General features: G+C 41.9%; 1 protein-coding gene across 3 annotated transcripts in view; it reads right to left on the bottom strand.

Annotated features, from left to right (window-relative positions):
• Positions 1-8,330: 8,330 nt before the first annotated feature.
• The window catches only part of CNDP1 (carnosine dipeptidase 1), a 56,241-nt gene continuing 47,322 nt past the window's right edge, over positions 8,331-17,249 (bottom strand). For all 3 annotated transcript variants that reach the window (XM_054460786.2, XM_054460785.2, XM_054460784.2), the window contains 4 exons: positions 15,972-16,136; positions 14,079-14,220; positions 10,650-10,797; positions 8,331-9,858 (listed from right to left, as the gene is read on the bottom strand). In XM_054460786.2, coding sequence (XP_054316761.1) covers positions 9,792-9,858; positions 10,650-10,797; positions 14,079-14,220; positions 15,972-16,136 — 522 coding nt within the window. In that variant the 3' untranslated portion in view covers positions 8,331-9,791. The remainder of the gene's footprint in view (positions 9,859-10,649; positions 10,798-14,078; positions 14,221-15,971; positions 16,137-17,249) is intronic.

The raw sequence follows: 17,249 nt of genomic DNA, 5'->3' as shown, positions 1-17,249 counted from the left end.
CAAATTTGTCATCCAGACATAAAGGAGGCTTCAGAATTTATTGACTCAGGAGTTGAATGTTGGTATCAAGGACCTAGATTTTTCTCATCACTCTGCACTTCAGTTCTCAATGCCCGATTGAACATCAGGCTGTAGTAAGGTGGCTAGAGTGATTCCAGGGTAACATCTAGAGAGAAAAAAGAGAACTCCTTTTCTTATGATTTTTCTCTTAAGAGAAAAGGAACTTCCCAAAAGCCCCCAGCAAGCATGCCTTCACATCCCATGGCCAGAAGTGGCTCACGTGTGTACCCTGAGCTAAGCACTGCAAACAGGAATGGGATCGCCTGTAGGCCTCAGAGACCACCTGGATCTTGGGAAGGTGTCAGCTGTACCTGTGGCACTTGGCTGAGTGGGAAAGGGATGGAAACATGAATAAAGTAAGAACTAGGAAGTAAAAGGAGAAATGGATCCAGGGTACGAAGCCAATAGTTTAGTTACCTCAACAAATATGATTGATTTCATCTTTATGAATGTGATGACCTAATTTAATACATTCAATCAGTGAAGTAAAAAAAAGTGCAAGGACAATATGACATCTGTCGTTCTCTGTTGAGATTTGAGAGATAATAATACCAAGAACATGTGGTGACCTGGGTCCTCACTGCTACTGTCTTCATGTGCCTGGACACTTGTAGCAAGAGACTTCAACTTCAGAACAAAGAGAATCCCAACTTGTAACTGCATTATACACACCCCAGCAGCACACATAAGTTGATTTCTAATTATTCCTCTTTAAGAAATTGTTTGTGGAATATTTATCTATTTATAAATGGAAAAATAGAAAATTAAAATAACAAAAATAAGTAACACTATGTATTGAGTGTCTTCTGCGTGGTAGGCACTGTGCTAAGTGTTCTGCATATATTGTCATTGTGCTGCCAACGACTCTGCAATAAAGATGTTCCCATTCCTACTTTACAGCTAAGGAAACCAAGGATCTGAGAAATAACGTATTTTGCCCAAGATTATCCAACTGGTAAAATCTGGAATCCAAATTTGAACCAGAGTCCATTCAACACACTTTCACCTCTACACCAGTGCTTTCTGAGTTTGCTGCACATTAGAATCACCTCAGGAACTTAAAAAAAATTCCCAGGTGATACCCCATAGCAAGTAAATTAGAAAATTGGGCAGGGGAAGAGGAACCCTGGCATCAGTACTTTTTAAAGTCCCCAGGTAATTCCAATGTGGAGGAAAGTTTGGGAACCACTGTGCTATATTATGTTGCCTCTTCAGCCAGGAATTTAAACCAGAATCTTTTCTTCCAAGGCCAAGAGCAGTGAATGATAGCTTATGGTATATACTCTCATTCCCAAGTGATCCTCTTCCTCAGGAGTTCTGCTTTAGGGTAACTAATTTCAAGTTTCCCTTTCACTACATTTCTCACCCATGTGAAGCTAAAAATATTGCAGGAGACATTTGTCAACAGGGAGAATGGACACCTGGACCATCTTAGAAGAACTTTTGAATTCATGATCAATGGTGTGTTTTCCCTAATTAGGATAAAAAAGCAAGAAAAAATATTAAGTTTAATTTTCGTCTTACAAGTTAATCATTCAGACTCACCTGGAATTTAGACAGCATTTAATTTCTGGCCTCATTTTTTTTGCTTTATAATTTTTATTTTAATATAATTTTGGACTTACCATAAAATTTATTAAAAGGACAAAGAACTTCCATATACCCCTACCCAGATTCTATAATTATCCACATTTTACCATATTTTATGGTTTTATGCATATTTTTTCTGAACCACCATAATGCAATTATCGAAATCAGGTTATAATACTTCCCTCTAATAGTCAGACCTTACTCATATTTTTGCACTCATTTTTTTGTCTTGTTCCCCTATATTTTTTACATATAATCTCCAAAAGGGTTTGTAGCTGAAAGTTATAAAGCATAGAGAAAATGAATAGTAAAATGAGAAGCCTTAATTCAACTGTTATTAATTACATAAAATGTTAGTGACCAAACATTCTATTTAAAAGGAAGAGATTGCCAGAATGGATTAAGAGGCAAATCTTAGCCATCTGCCATCCGTAAGAGATGTTTGTTAAATTAAAAGATATATTTAAAGTCTTCCAGCCTCCATTTGCTTCTGATAAGCAATCAGAGGCCATTCAGATCTTTGCTTGCCTTTATGTTTCCCTATATGTCATTTGTCATTTTTGCTGTCTGCTTTAAAGAATTTCTCGTTATTTTTGGTTTTCCATAATTTGTGATATGACATGATTTTCATCAGATTTTTCCTGCCCAGCACTTTCTGACCTTTAGAAATCTGTAAATATATGTCTTTCACCAGATTTGGAAAGTTTGGGACCATTATTTCTCCAAGTAATTTTCTTTTACACTGTTTCTCTTGGTTTCCAATTAAATATGTCACACCTTTTGATATTATACACAGCTCACCAAACCTCTGTCCTCTTTTTCCATTATTTTTTCTCTGACCTTCAGGTTGATAAGTTCTATTGATCTGTCTCCCATGTTCCCTGATTCCTTCTTCTGTCACCTCCAACCTTCTGTTAAAATCATCTTGTGATTTATTTCAGATATTATATTTTTAAGTTCTCAAATTTTATTTTTTTCTTACAATTTCTCTTTCTGATGAGATTTCCTATTTGCTTATTTATTACAGATACATTTTCGTTTATGTCTTTAAGCACAGTTATAATAGCTACTTTGAAATTTTGTCTGCTGATTCAAGTATCTGGTGTATCTTGAGGTTAATTCTCATTAATTTTTCCCATTTATTTTTATTATTACTCATGTTTTCTTATTTCTTAAATGTCTAGTAATCTTATGGTTGTATTCTAGACATTTGAGAAATACAGTGCAGAGATTCCTGATTCTATTATGTTCCTCTGACAAGCATTAGAGAGTTTTTTGTTTCTTTGTTTTGTTTTAGCAGGTAGTTCCTTTGGCTGTATTCACACTCCATACATTGTCTCTCCTTTCATGGGGAACAACTAAAATCTCATGTAGTTCTTTAGCCTTCACTGAAAGAATTGAATCTGCCTCGTACATGCATAGTTCAGAGATCAACCAGTGATTTAGGCAGAGTATGCTGAATTTGTTGCTTTTTCTCTGTTGATCTCTCCTTTTCAGAGCCGCCTCCCCTTACTTTTACTTTACCTGCTAAAGTATCCCTGAACTCTGCCTTCTGGGGTTGAAAGTGGGATTTTAAATAAACTATAGATGGCTTCCTTTATTTGGTTATAATTACTTAAAATTTGCAGGAAGCATTGGTCATTTTTGGTGACTAGTCATTTTTGATGACTAATTTAAGTGTCATTTAAAGTTTCATTTCCTTTAAATTAACATTTTTTGTCATTCCATTCAAATGCCTACTTACAATGGCAATAAGAATATGCTATGAACACTTAACCACCCACACTAGAATTTTAAATCTAAGTTCTTTTCGAATGCTGTTTTGGTGAATTTCAGTGTGGGAGGTGAGATGATTTAAAGCTTCAGATTTTCTGTTATAGTCAAAGGCATAATTTATCTGACATCTTTTTTCATTCTGCCTAAGGAATTACACTAGAATAATGTTTTTAAATAAAATTTGTCCACATAATGACATTTTTTTCAATTCTATCCAAACTAAAATAGCTCCAAAGCATTTACTTATCATTGCTGTTAAGAAATCATACTTGCCAGGCATAGTAGCTCAAGCCTGTAATTCCAGCACTTTGGGAGGCCGAGATGGGTGACCTCCACTTGAGGTCAGGAGTTCGAGACCAGCCTGGCCAACATGGTAAAACCCCATCTCTACTAAAAATACATAAAAATTAGCTGAGTGTGGTGGCAGGCGCCTGTAATCTCAGCTACTTGGGAGGCTGAGCCAGGAGAATCGCTTGAACCTGGGAGGCGGAGGCTGAAGTGAAGCAAGATCACGCCATTGCACTCCAGCCTGGGCAACAAGAGTGAAACTCCGTCTCAAAAAAAAAAAAAGAAAAGAAAAAGAAAAGAAATTATACTTATTGCACCTGCCATCACTTCTCTTCTACATCATGCTAGGAATTAAAAAGAATGCATCATTTTGTTGCTTCAGAAAATCTCCTGCATTCTTGTCTTTGTATTTTATCAATTGATTAGGGCTTTGGGGAGCTGAGCAAAGTATAGAACATATCCAACCCAACCTCTGCCTTACAAGAACTTACTTCCTAAAGAAGAAAGTTTTCTCAACATGGTAAAGAGGAAGATGAGCTTTCTTGTTAAGTGCTCTGCAATATAGAATGTAGATGTTACATAGTTGGTCAGTGGAAGAGCAGAAGGAATATGTGCTAATGTTAGGACTTGGTTTAAGTTTTTCTTCGTTATGAAAGGCAGTAGTATTACAGATTGTTAACATAGTTATGCTAAATCTAACCATCATACATTAAGATAGAAACAAGTATTTTGTTTTGTATAATCAAGATCTCAAATCATGATTTAATTTTTAGCCATTACATGTACAATTAATATTCAAACTTGATCTGAAAAATAACATTAAAAATAACAGATAACACTGAATTCATTTAAAAGTAGACATTTAAAATAGTATAGTACACTTTTTTTTTTAAGAGACAGGATCTCCCTATGTTGCCCAGGCTGGTCTCAAAACTCCTGGGATCCTCCTGCCTCTGCCTCCCGAAGTGCTAGGATTACAGGCAGGATCCACCACGCCTGGCCCTTAAAATAGTATAGTATACTATCTACTAAACTAGATTGTGTTTAAAAGTCACTTGGCCCTATCATGAAACAGTTTGGGGATTTGTTTTTAAGTGAAAACAACTACCCATAGAAGTGAGAAGCCAGATAAAATAGCATTTGTTTTCTTTTGTGAGCTTTCTCCTTACTCTGCTTCTTCTAAGAACTTTGTTGAGCATGTCTTAAGGGTCAGATGCTGGGCTTCGTGCTCTCCTCAGCTTAGCTTCTTGTCACTTGCAGGAATGGCAGAGCAGTGTCATCTCACTCCGTCTTCTGATTGCTCAAGAGGAATCTGTGTGTGTGTGTGTGTGTGTGTGTGTGTGTGTGTGTGTGTGTGTGTGTGTGTGTGTGTGTGTGTGTGTGTGTGTGTGTGTGTGTGTGTGTGTGAAATCTTCCAGTTTTGGGATGTCAGCTTCCCATTCAAAAGTGCTTAGGACATCGTGAAAGCCACATCAGCGGGGGTGAGGGAGCCAGTGCAGAGCTCCCAGGCGTCTGGTTTGTGGCCTCTGAATGAAGATGTGGCCCCTGGTAAGATACAAGCACTGCTGGGAAGCCTAACACATTGAATAGTTATTAGCCATTGACACCTCTGCATGGCTTGTTTTCTGTGCTTCTCCCCAGTACTAGCTGCTCCCAAGAAGGTTTCAAACTAGGAACAATGTGAAGTGGAGAGTATGAAGACGAGAGAAGTCCAGGAAAGGTATAGCACACCTGGTAGGGAAGACCCCAAAAATCGCAGCTGCAAAGTCAAGAGGAAGATTTTAGCAATCATACTGATTATCTAATGTGTGCAGCACACCCCACTGGATGCCTGAAGTACAGAGATTAGTAGGACATGGTCACTAATATTATAGAGCGTGAAATTTAATAGGAGGGAGAGAGATGCACAGAAATCATGAGTGTGCATTGCAGCATGAGAATGGATGATACAAATGTTGAAATCATTCATTTCAGCACTTAAATGTTTCCTGACGACATACAGCATGCCTGGAACCTTCAAGACATCAGGATAGACAAAACAGACATAATCTCTGCCTGTAAAGATGTTACAGTCTAGCAGGAGAGCTGGCAGTTTTCAAATTGTAGAAATACAATCATGCATCACTTAACAGGGATACTGAGAAATGCGTCCGTGGACATCTTCAACCACCCTAGAGTGTACCCACACAAGCCTAGATGGCATAGCCTACTACACGCCTAGGCAGCATGGTGTGGCCTATTTTTCCTAGGCTATAAACCTGTGCAGTGTGTTACTGTACTGAATACTGTAGGCAGTTGCAACACAGTAGTATCTATGTATGTAAACATAGAAGAAGGTACAGTAATAATATGGTATTGTAATCTTATGGGACCACTGTCATATATGTTTGTTGTTGGCCAAATTGTCAGTATGTGGTACTTGACTATGTATTTAATGGCAATGATGATAAATGCTACTATGCAGACTATGGTAGCATAATAGGGACACCTCACTTACTCATGAGGAATAAGAAAAAGCTTCCCTGAAAAATTACGACTAAGCTGAGATTTGAAGACTAATGTGGAGGGTGGGTGGGAGGGGTATTAGCGAGACCAAGGGGGTTGTAAGGGTGTTGCCAGAGGAGGGAGAGACTCTGAGAAGGCTCTGAGGCAGGGAAGCTCTTGGATGTTTGCGAAACTTGGAGGATTTGAAGGATGGTGTTGTCAGGGTATATCTAGTGAGGGCAGAGCAAGCCAGAAGAGTAAGCAGAGAGCAGGTTGTGCAGGACTTGGAGACCTTCTTGGGATGTCTGACTTCATCCTCAGACTATGTCACCAGTTGAGAGATTTAAGCAGGGTGAGAGGGACAAGCCAGCTGCTGTATGGCATGTACAGTGAGAGGGGCTGTCGTGTAAGCAAAGGCTGGTTAGGGGCCTCTGCAATAACCCAGCAAAACTTGAGTGTTGGCTTATGAGCTATGCGAGGTGACAGTGGAACTAGAAGGAAGTGGTGGCTTTTGAGAAACGGGCTGGACTGGCCTTGATATTGAATTGGATTGGAAAGAGAGGGAAGTGTGGAAGATGATGCAGGGCTCTGCTATCAACTAGCCGATGGTCCACTTACCAAGGTAGGGAGCACCAGAGGGGTAACAGGCTCGGGGAATGGATGGAAGTTTTCATACTAGGTGAGTAGAGTTTCAGATGTGAAATGGGCAGGAAGATGGGTGGGCCTGGTTCTCGGAAGAGGGGACTGGGTTGGGAGTCATGGGCATCTGGCAAGTACAAAGGCCACGGAGTTCCCAGCATGAGTGTGAACAGTGAGAAGTGGCCGGGAGCAAGCCCTCGGGGGAGCCCTCGCTCACTCCCTTCTCCCAGCAGCAAGTGCAAAGGAACAGTGTCGCTGACCAGGGCTCTCGCGCTGTCTGGCGCACAATCACCAAAGTTTTCAAGCCAGTACATTTTATTTTTATGAATACAACATAAAGCCAGAAACATTCCCAGCCTCATTGTTTTCCAGAAAAGCATCTACCAAACCCAAATGATATTCCTAACCCCTAAACCTTATCACAATAGTTATGCTTTAATACACTACATCTACTAACAAAGCCGGATACATTGCCCTCCTCCAATACAATAAAGTCCCCCCGATGGGCATGACACAATGTATGCCCAACATACTGGGTGATCATTTTTGTCCAAGTGCATATATTTCGTCATTAAAATGTTAAAAAACAAATATTTAAATTTCTCTCTCCCTTAACTTTTTTTCCTCCATATAGCTGGTTAATATATCTGCATAACTAACAACTGAGTAGCTTTCTCTTATTCCTTTGAGTACAAGGAGCTTGGAAGATACTCCTTTCTGACTCCCACATCAGGGTACGGTCTGGGTCACCACCGGGCTTAGAACTGGGTGGAAAAACAGGAGGGAAGAGCTGGGGAGACCCGTCGTGACCCTGGGTGACAGAAAAACATGGACTCTGAACTCTGGCAATCCAGGGTTGGAATATCCTAGATTCTACAACTTCCATAACTATTCATTCTCCTCCTTCTCTCCTGGCGGCAGCGTAATAATTAACTGAGACACTGCTGGTCTCAGATTCAGCAGGAGTGAAGATCAGCGAATACATATTGTTTGGTAACTTCTTAAATCTGATGGTACATTAGTCAGAAATGCTTACAGTGTATTTTATAATAAACTTATGTTAATGGACTAACATGAAGACTCTAAATCTCTCACACTGTTAGGCCTTAGCTACAATGCCAAATGCATCAGGTAGGTTCAACAAAATCGAGAAACACCACGAAACCCTGCATAATTAGATGAGCACAAACTACACTTAATAGCACAAAATATCAAACACCTGCCGCTATTCTTTAAAGATGACTTGATATTCTATAGAATTGGAGATGTGATGGCTTGAAGCCTCCTGCTTCCAAAGAAAACACTAACTGGAATCCTTCACAAATGCCCACAACTAGGTTGAGCCCTCAGTTGGGTCCACTTCTATGACCAGAGTCAAGGTGAACTGAATCACTGACTGCCTGCTCCAGTCCTTTTAAAGGTGGTACAGCACGTTTTTAAACTGACATCTCAAGAACCGACAGAGTGATGGAAAAAAGTTGAACGCAAATGTGTTCTGTTTTTTTTTTTTTTTTTTTTTTTTTGGAGACAGAGTCTCACTCTGTCACCCAGGATGGAGTGCAGTGGCATGATCCCAGTTCACTGCAACCTCCGCCTCCTGGGTTCAAGCGATTCTCCTGCCTCAGCCTCCCGAGTAGCTGGGACTACAGGCATGGGCCACCATGCCCAGTTAATTTTGTATATTTAGTAGAGACAGGGTTTCACCATGTTAGCCAGGCTGATCTCGAACTCCCGACCTCAGGTGATCCGCCCACCTCCGCCTCCCAAAGTGCTGGGATTACAGGCATGAGCCACCGCGCCTGGCCTTCTGCTTTGTTTTTATTTGGAGTCATAATAGAAAAAATTTTAATAAGCCCCTAAATTATTCTCCATTAATGTGATTTAAATAATAAATTCATAAAGATTGAATTTGTTTATATACACTCAACTGTAGAAAAATGACTGTCTTTTTTTTGTTGTTTATACCATCAAATCCAATCAAGCCAAACAAGATGGTTAACTAAAATGATTAATGAATGCAGCATTAGCTGATGGCTTTAAATTTAGCATGTGTTACTGATGTCAGAGTTGATTAGTTCTCTATCTAAAACTGATGCTATTAAAAGCTTTGAGCAATTTAGATGTTGTCATTGAGTAAAATTTCAATGGGGTGAGAGAAATTCTATCAGGATTAATTCTGCTATGGTGCAACATGTGCACAGATGTTGGATAGAGAGACAGTGGGCCTTTTCTGATGGGACAGGAAGAAGGAACGGGAGGCAGAGAAGCTGACAAGGTGGCATCAATCTCAGGAAAGGTAAAGAAGCTTGGAATAAAAAAAAAAAATACTCATCTTTGCACAAGGACTCCCAAATGGCATACGGGTATGAATATTGATCATTTCAGCTTTGGAATTTTCAAGAAGTGGGAAAAAATAAATGAAGGGGAGGCAAGAGGTTAATATAGTACCATGCTTTAGTAACTCCTCTGAAAATGAATCCACGGGGAAATCATTGTAGTCAGTGGTGGAGACCAACATTTTTATTAATAAGATAAAAGGAAAGAGTGTAAAGCAAAGGCGATCATTGGATGGAATGATTATGTGTCACGAGCACTTGAGGACCTAGAAAGCAAACCTTAGAGATTATGCCAATCAAATTGCAAGGTCAGAGACATGCTAAAAGGTTAGAAGGAATCTAATCCTGGGGCTATTGCACAGGACTTGGGGAAATCAAGTTGCTGCAAGTAGCTATGACTTGAGGAAGGTGTGCAGTGGGAGACCTTAAACCATTTCCAACATCTGTGCCTTTGAAATATTTTATTATTGATCCAGATATCCCAAGACATTTTAAATGGAAGGGAAAATGTACTATACTAGACCCAAATTCTCTGGATATTTAGATTCCGTCCCTGTCTAGGGATGTGGGGGAGGTGAATCTGTCAGTGGATCAGATCAGACTAGAAGGTTCTTGTGATTAATGCAGCTGGGCCATCTCTAAGAAAAAGGCAGCAAATAATTTGGTTCCCTCTATGTAGTTCCACCTAAGAAGAGGAAAAACAAAGAGAAATTTTGTTACAATTTCCATTCAAATAAAGGAGGAAAAATATTCTGTCATTTAGACAGGAAGATTTGATGTTATAAATTCCATCTAAATTATTTAACATACTTCTGAGATCCCAGTATGAAAAGCACTTAGTAAGTTCCATGTGAAAATTGCATTATTATTATTAAGAAGATGAGAATCAGTCCTAGACTTAAATCCAAAAGTCAATTTTCCTTGATTTCTTATCACTGATATGGATATCAGGGTCAACAATTTCTTGTTTCTCACTAGTCTAGGAGGCTTAGGAGATCTTGTAGTATCTGCCAGCAGCACATAAAGCAAACATTCCTAATAGCCTTTTTTGTTATGCACTGAACATTTGTGTTTCCTCAAAGTCCTATGTTGAACCCCTAACCCCCCAGTGTGTTTGTATTTGGAGACAGGGCCTGGAGGAGATAATAAAGGTTTAATGAGGTTAAAATGGGGGGTCCTAATCCAATGGGGCTGGTGATCTTATAAAAAGAGAAAGAGACACCAGAACCTCCTAACCCCGCCATCACAGGGCCAGCCAGGAAGACAGCCTACACCCACCAGGAACCAAATGGGCTGGCACCTGATCTAGGGCATCCAGGCTCCAGAACTGTGAGGAATCAATGTCTGTTCTTTAAGCCCCCAGTCTGTACGATTTTCCCTTCTCGCATAAATTGAACAGGAGCTCACCCACGTGTAGACCCGGGTGTGTGCAGTAAAGGAAGAAGACAGAGGCACATTGTGCAGGCATCAGCTGACCTGTTGATTTTCTCATTCTGCGAGTGTTCTCCATCATCAACAGCTCCCAGCGGAATTAGCACCACGCTCTTGTGGACGATCTCCTGGAACATTTTGGCAATTGGAATGGTGGATCCATCCCGGATCATATCTGGTTCTGTTCCAAACACTGAAACCGGAAAAGAAGGCATTTGAATAGGGTAAGGACAAGAACACCCCCAGTAAGCTCCTCAAGGAGCTTTACCTTCCTCTCTCTTTTTCCTTGTTAATCTTTCTTTTTTTACCATTAGATTTGGTGCTTTGGGGTAAGGAAGCCCCTTGATTTCATGCAATTATATTCTAAGATAGACACTAGAGTCAAGAAGAAAACTATGGATGTCTTCTTCACAATTACCTACTTTAAAAAAGATTTTAGAACCAGGTGCGGTGGCTCATGCCTGTAATCCCAGCACTTTGGGAGGCCGAGGTGTGCGGATCACTTGAGGTCAGGAGTTTGAGACCAGCCTGGCCAACATGGTGAAACCCCATCTCTACTAAAAATACAAAAATTAGCCGGGCATGGTGGCACATGCCTGTAATCCCAGCTACTCGGGAGGCTGAGGCAGGAGAATCGCTTGAACATAGGAGATGGAGGTTGCAGTGAGCCGAGATCTTGCAACTGCACTCAGGCCCAGGTGACAGAGCGAGACTCTGTCTCTAAATAAATAAATAAATAAAAACAATTGTAAATAAAAATTTTATTTTGAACTAATTTTAGAAAAGTTTAGAATTTAGAAAAGTTGCAAAAATTGTACAGAGAGCTCCCATCTATCTCTTACTCTGCTTTCCCTAATGTGAACCTCTTATGTAACTATTGCAAAATGATCAAAACAAGGAAACTGACAATGGTGCAATGTTGTTAACTACACTCCAGACTTTCAATTTCACCGGTCTTTCCCTTTTCCATTCCAGGATCTGATCCAGAATCCACACTGCAGTTTTATTATTGCTTCTTAGTTTCTTGTATGCTGCAGACGTTTCTCAGTATTTCCTTGTCTTTCATGACCTTAACCATCTTGAAGCTCATCAGTTGGTAGTTTTGTAAAATATCCCTCATTCTGGATTTGTCTGATGTTATCTTGTGATTGCAAGAGGTCGTGCATTTTTGGCACGACACAAGACAATGTCCCTACCTTTATTGTTTCTTCATGAATTAAATATTATGGAAGTGGGACTTCTTTGGGTTTTTTGGTGACAGATATGCCAATAGCTGTACTATCACTCAAATGTCACAATGTTTCTGGCAATTTTCAAAGTATTGCACAAAATGGTTTTAACTGCTATCATGGGTTTTAGAAAGAGATGAGCTCAAACCTTCTAGCTTAGAGGACATGCTGCCAGAGATGGAGTGGGATGAAAAATGAAACAAACCAGAGAGAACATGCCACCTCCTCTTTATTCACAGAGAAAGATGTGGATGTGAATCGAAGTGAGGTACCTTGTTAGCAGAACCAGTTTAGCACACAAATAGCCCAAAAGGTGTCTTATGCATTCCTATAAAGGCTATTTCAGACCTATTTATTGTTGTCAACCTGGGTATTTCAAACACACACCTCTCTTCAGCTGCCATTACATTTCTTCAGTCCTAAAGTTTACTGGCGGAATACCTGCTAAGGTTGGGGGCAGCAGGAATGGTGATGGAAAGAAGCATGGCTCCCTGTCTTGGACTTGTTCTCTAGTTTTCCGTGTCTGTGTCCCTTGTACTGATAACCCCGAGAGAGAGTTAGTGCTTCAAGGAGATCTGGGCTTCCCTTTCCAGTTTTGCCACCATTAGCCAATGTGGCCTCAGGCCTCATCTGTAATAGGATGCCACAGGTCTACCTAAATGCATGCCACTGCTTTTCCACCTAGCTTTGGGAGAGACCTAGAACCCCCTGCTTTGGGAAGAGCCCCCATTCTGCTATTGTTGGCAGGGTCCCCCTCCTGGTGCAGAAGCCAAAGAGACTGAGTGTCCCTGCTCCCTGACGCCACAGCCAGCACCCAAGTACACGCCCTTTGCTCAGACCAGCACATGGCTCTACCCAGGACCTTGAAGTGCATGGAATTAAAACAGGCACCACCAAAGAAGTTCCAAATAGAGCTGTGCTGCCTTCTGGGGAAGCAACGTGGCACTGTGAAAAGACCACTGGCTTGAGGGTCAGACACACTGGAACTGGGTTTCTCGTGTGTTTTGCAATTGTATACAGTGAGCTCATCTCCAGGAAGCTCCTGTGGAATCTCCTTGGCCTGCCTGGGGGCTGTGTCCTCCTGGGTAATGCTGTGCTTGCATCAGCAGGCAGTCCAGCTATGGCACTAGTGAGAACCAGACCACACACTAGGTAAAAATTAAACACCAAAACCCACAGGAGCAAGGGTCCATGGTTAAAAATTCTCAGGGGAGAGCTTGTGTCTGTCCAACGTCCAAGCAAAGGCAGTCAAGCTTACACACACACACACACACACACACACACACACACACACACACACACGGGATAGGTGTGGCTCTCCGGGGATGCCCTGCCTGTATATAATGGGTCTCATTTTCAACTTCCTGCCTCACTCTGGCCCAAGGCCATTAAAGCCCCAGCCTCTTTGTGACCAAGAAGAGCAGATCCCTGCAGGCCATCCCAGGGTCTGCTTATTCACTCCCCTAGAGTTCAGCTTCTCCTTCATTTTCAACCCTGAAGGATTTCCTTTGATGTCATACAAGCTAAGCTGTATTTTTTGTTTTTCATTTTTTGAGACAGGGTCTCACTCTGTCCCCCAGGCTGGAGTGCAGTGGCATGATCACAGCTTGCTGCAGCCTCAACCTCCTGGGCTCAAGCCATCCTTTTGCCTCAGCCTCCTGAGTAGCTGGCACTACAGGCGTGTGCCACCATGCCCAGCTAATTTTTATATTTTTTATAGAGATGGGGGTCTCACCATATTGCCCAGGCTGGTCTTGAACTCCTGAGCTTAAGTGATCCTCCTGCCTCTGCCTCCCAAACTGTTGGGATTATAAGCTTGAGCCATCATACCTGGGCTAATCTGTTTTTGAAAGGATGTCTTTACATGTTGGCCAACATTTCTATGAGTTTTGTATCAGCGGGGGTTGAAGGTTTTCTAGTCCATCATTTTCCCCAAAATTCAGGTCTCCAGACTGAAATTTTAACACAGGCTTTGCCCCTTGTGAGCTGGGCACCCTTTGGCAAAATACTTCATGTCTGTAAGCCTGCATTTATTCCTCTGTTAGATGAGGAAGGCCATTGGGAGGATGACTTGAGATGGCGTGTGTAGTGTGCCCTGCATATGGCATGCATTCAACAATGTGCTCTATATTAAAAGGAGAGTTGATTTCTGAGTTTTAAAAGTGTCTGCTTTACCCACGGTCCCACGGGTACCACCCCTGAGTCCCAATGCAGATTGGTCAGTCAGAAGATCTTAAGGTCCCACCTGTTCTGATCGCTCTTTTTGCTGCAAGATACTGGGTGTCATTAATATTTGCAATCCACGGGTGTAGTCCTAGAGTCATGGAAACAACCATCTTGTTGGAACTATTTCTTTTGGAGAACACATCTTCAAGATGCCGTGTCACCTAAAAGGTGACGTTTTCAATGATAAGAGAAAGTGTCAAGTTATTCTCTCATACAGTTAATATAGTCTTCCATCAAGAAACTGATTAATACAGTTAATATAGCCTCTTCCATCAAGAAACTGAAGCCCCAGCCTGACACATGCAAGTGTTGTGATTTTCCCTTCACTCTGCCAGAGGGCGAGAGTGAGATCCTTCTTCAGTGCTGAGAGCAGGAAACCCTGGGCTGCACCCAGAGGGAGATTCCCCTCTATCCTTTACCCTGCAGTCCTGGCCCTGGCCCACCCCCTTCCAACCACAGTGTCTCACACACATAGAGGTGCTGGAGCACTGCTTGTTGAAAGTGATGAAGCCTAACACAGCAGGACTTCTCTTTTGAATTGTCCTCTTTTTGGACTCCTCAGTACCCTCTGAATGATTTGGGAGCATTAAGCATTTGGGAAATTTCCAAGACGTGGGAGCAACTCCAGGCTCAACTATGGAGGAGCCTCATTTCAGCCTCCTTCTTTCCCCTCCTGCTCTTTTTTCATTGTTACTGTGGAGAGCCTCCCGGGGAGGTGCCATACTCAAATTTCTTCTGTTAGTTACTTCAACACACATTTATAGAACACGTGTCATGTCCCAGAGACTGTTCTAGGTGCTGCGAATACAGCTGTGAACAAGACAAGGAAGGCCCTGCCCTCATGGAGTTTATATGTCATGAGAAAAGCGGGTAGCACCTCCAAAAAGAAGGAAGGGAAGGGAGGGAAGGAGGGAAAGATAAAAGGAAAGGGAAGGGAGGGGGAGGGGATGGAGAGGGGAGGGGAGGGGAGTGGGGAGAGGAGAAGGAAGGATGGAAGGAGGGCGGGAGGAAGGAACAGGAGGGAAGAAAAAGAAAGGGGAGGGGAGGGAATGGGAGGGGAGGGAAGGGAAGGCAAGGGAAGGGAAGGAAAGGGAGAAGGGAGAGGCAGGGAAGGAAGGAAGGAGGGAGGGAGGGAAGAGAGGAGGGGAGGAGGCCGAGAGGGAGAAAGAGAGACTACTTTAGAATGTAATTAGTGCTAACAAGACAATAAAGGGGGATAATGGGATGGAGAGAGAATGACTGTTGGGATGAAATATTTCTTTAGCTCATTCATTCAAGAGTCTACTTTCTGTTAAACTAACTTGAGGCAAATTGATGACTGGTTGGTAATTTGGACACATAACTCCTTCTAGAAAATATTTTCCTTAAAATGGCTGCTTCCAAAGTGTTAATTTCAGACATCATGAAGATTGAATGATTGAGGCCTGAGACTTTCTGCTTCTGCCCAAGCATAGGCAGGCCCCTACTCCATCTATGTGTAAACCAATCTTGCTTTTGTATCTACCATCTAACTTTCAAATTTTCCTAGCACACTAGCTTCAAATGGTTATTTATCTGACTGCTGCAATTGCATATACTTGAGGGAAAAGATTGGGTTATTTTTGTTTGTTTTTTTAAGAGACAGTGTCTTGCTCTGTCACCCAGGCTGGAGTGCAGTGGTGCTATCATAGCTCACTGCAGCCTTAAACTCCTGGGCTCAAGGGATCCTCTAGCCTTGGCCTCTCAAAGTGCCGGGATTACAGGCACAAGTTACTGCACTGGGCAATATTGGTTTCTTGACGTTTGTTCCACTCCTCTTGTATTGGAAAAAAATGATACTCCAATGGTAGCAACCTCACTGCTCACTAAGCCGTGATGTGCGGGATTCAGAAACCACTTACTAGGCAGAATAATAATAATAAGCATTTGTTACCTGTTTTTCCACCACGGATACATTCATGTGAGGGACTAGACGGATTGAAAATTTTCCTATAACTCGGCCAGGTATGACTGTTTTAGCTCCAGGCTCATCAAACGCGCCCTCGATCCCATGAATAGAAAGAGATGGGTACCTCCAGAGGTGCATTAGAATTTCCTCCTATATTAAAATAAAAGTATCCAAAGGATGCTTAATTAGAACCCAGTGGAGCTGGGTTGCTTGTGTTACCACCCTCTGCCTCTCTGAGACACCATTCAGGACACGTTAACTGTCACCTTACTCAGCTGTGCGTCATGCAAGGACTTTTCCCTCAGGACACAAACTCTCTGCTGTCCTCAGATGCCTTCACTACCCAAGCAGCTCCCCATTGATGAGTGCCCCTCTTTGCCCAAGATCTGCAGTTTTCAGTTAACAAATGGCAAAGGGGCCCTTTCAAACGAGATCGGGCACGTTCAGCATGGTATGGCCATAGATAAAGGGTCCGTTTCAGAAATGTGAGTTCGATTATAAATTTCTAACCCCAAATTACAATAATAACTTATGTAATGAAAGCATTTTCTTATTCAGAAGACATCAAATAACTCTTCAGATGTTTGAGCCAGTTTTCTTTCTTCTGGCCATCCTGGAACTGGTCTGCAAGAAGACGCTTGCTTCATAATAATTCACTCTACTGCTTCTTTTCAGCTTGCTTTTCCCCCTCTCGGCCCCTTCCCCAGGAACCAGCCCTAGCTACCAAACACCTTGTCAGGCAAGCATGCTGCCCAGAAAGAGGAGGAGGAGAAAAGCAAAACAATTCTAAATTTGCCTGTAAGGAATGTTTTCGGCTTTGTGTTTACTTAGTCCACTGAGGCAATGATGTATTCACTTACAGATTAGCCCCTAAGGCTCTTGGTTTTGTCTGGAAAAATGAACAGTTAGAGGTCTTGGAGCTGGAATCATCTCAGACTTTTCTGGTCTTTGAAAAGGTAAGAAGTCCAGCTCACTGGCTGAAGGCTGGCATGGGATTTAGGTTAATGAACAGCTTTGGAAAACATGGCTGGGAAATGGGTAACTGCTTGTGGTTAAGTGCCAGAAGCCAGTGCCAATTAGACCCCATTGAAAAAGGACTGGTTGACCCAGCCCACGGGGAAGTGGCTGTGAATGTCAAAAATATGCCTGGGAATTCACATCTGCTTTGGATTCTAAGATACGGAGATTAGCACCAGACAATGACTTAGACAGAGGGCAAATATGATATACTAGCCTCATGCCTCTTCCAGCTTATCCATCAGT

This window comes from Pongo pygmaeus, chromosome 17 (assembly GCF_028885625.2).
Source record: "Pongo pygmaeus isolate AG05252 chromosome 17, NHGRI_mPonPyg2-v2.0_pri, whole genome shotgun sequence".
Lineage (NCBI taxonomy): Eukaryota > Metazoa > Chordata > Mammalia > Primates > Hominidae > Pongo > Pongo pygmaeus.
This window is presented reverse-complemented; position numbering and strand designations above follow the sequence as displayed.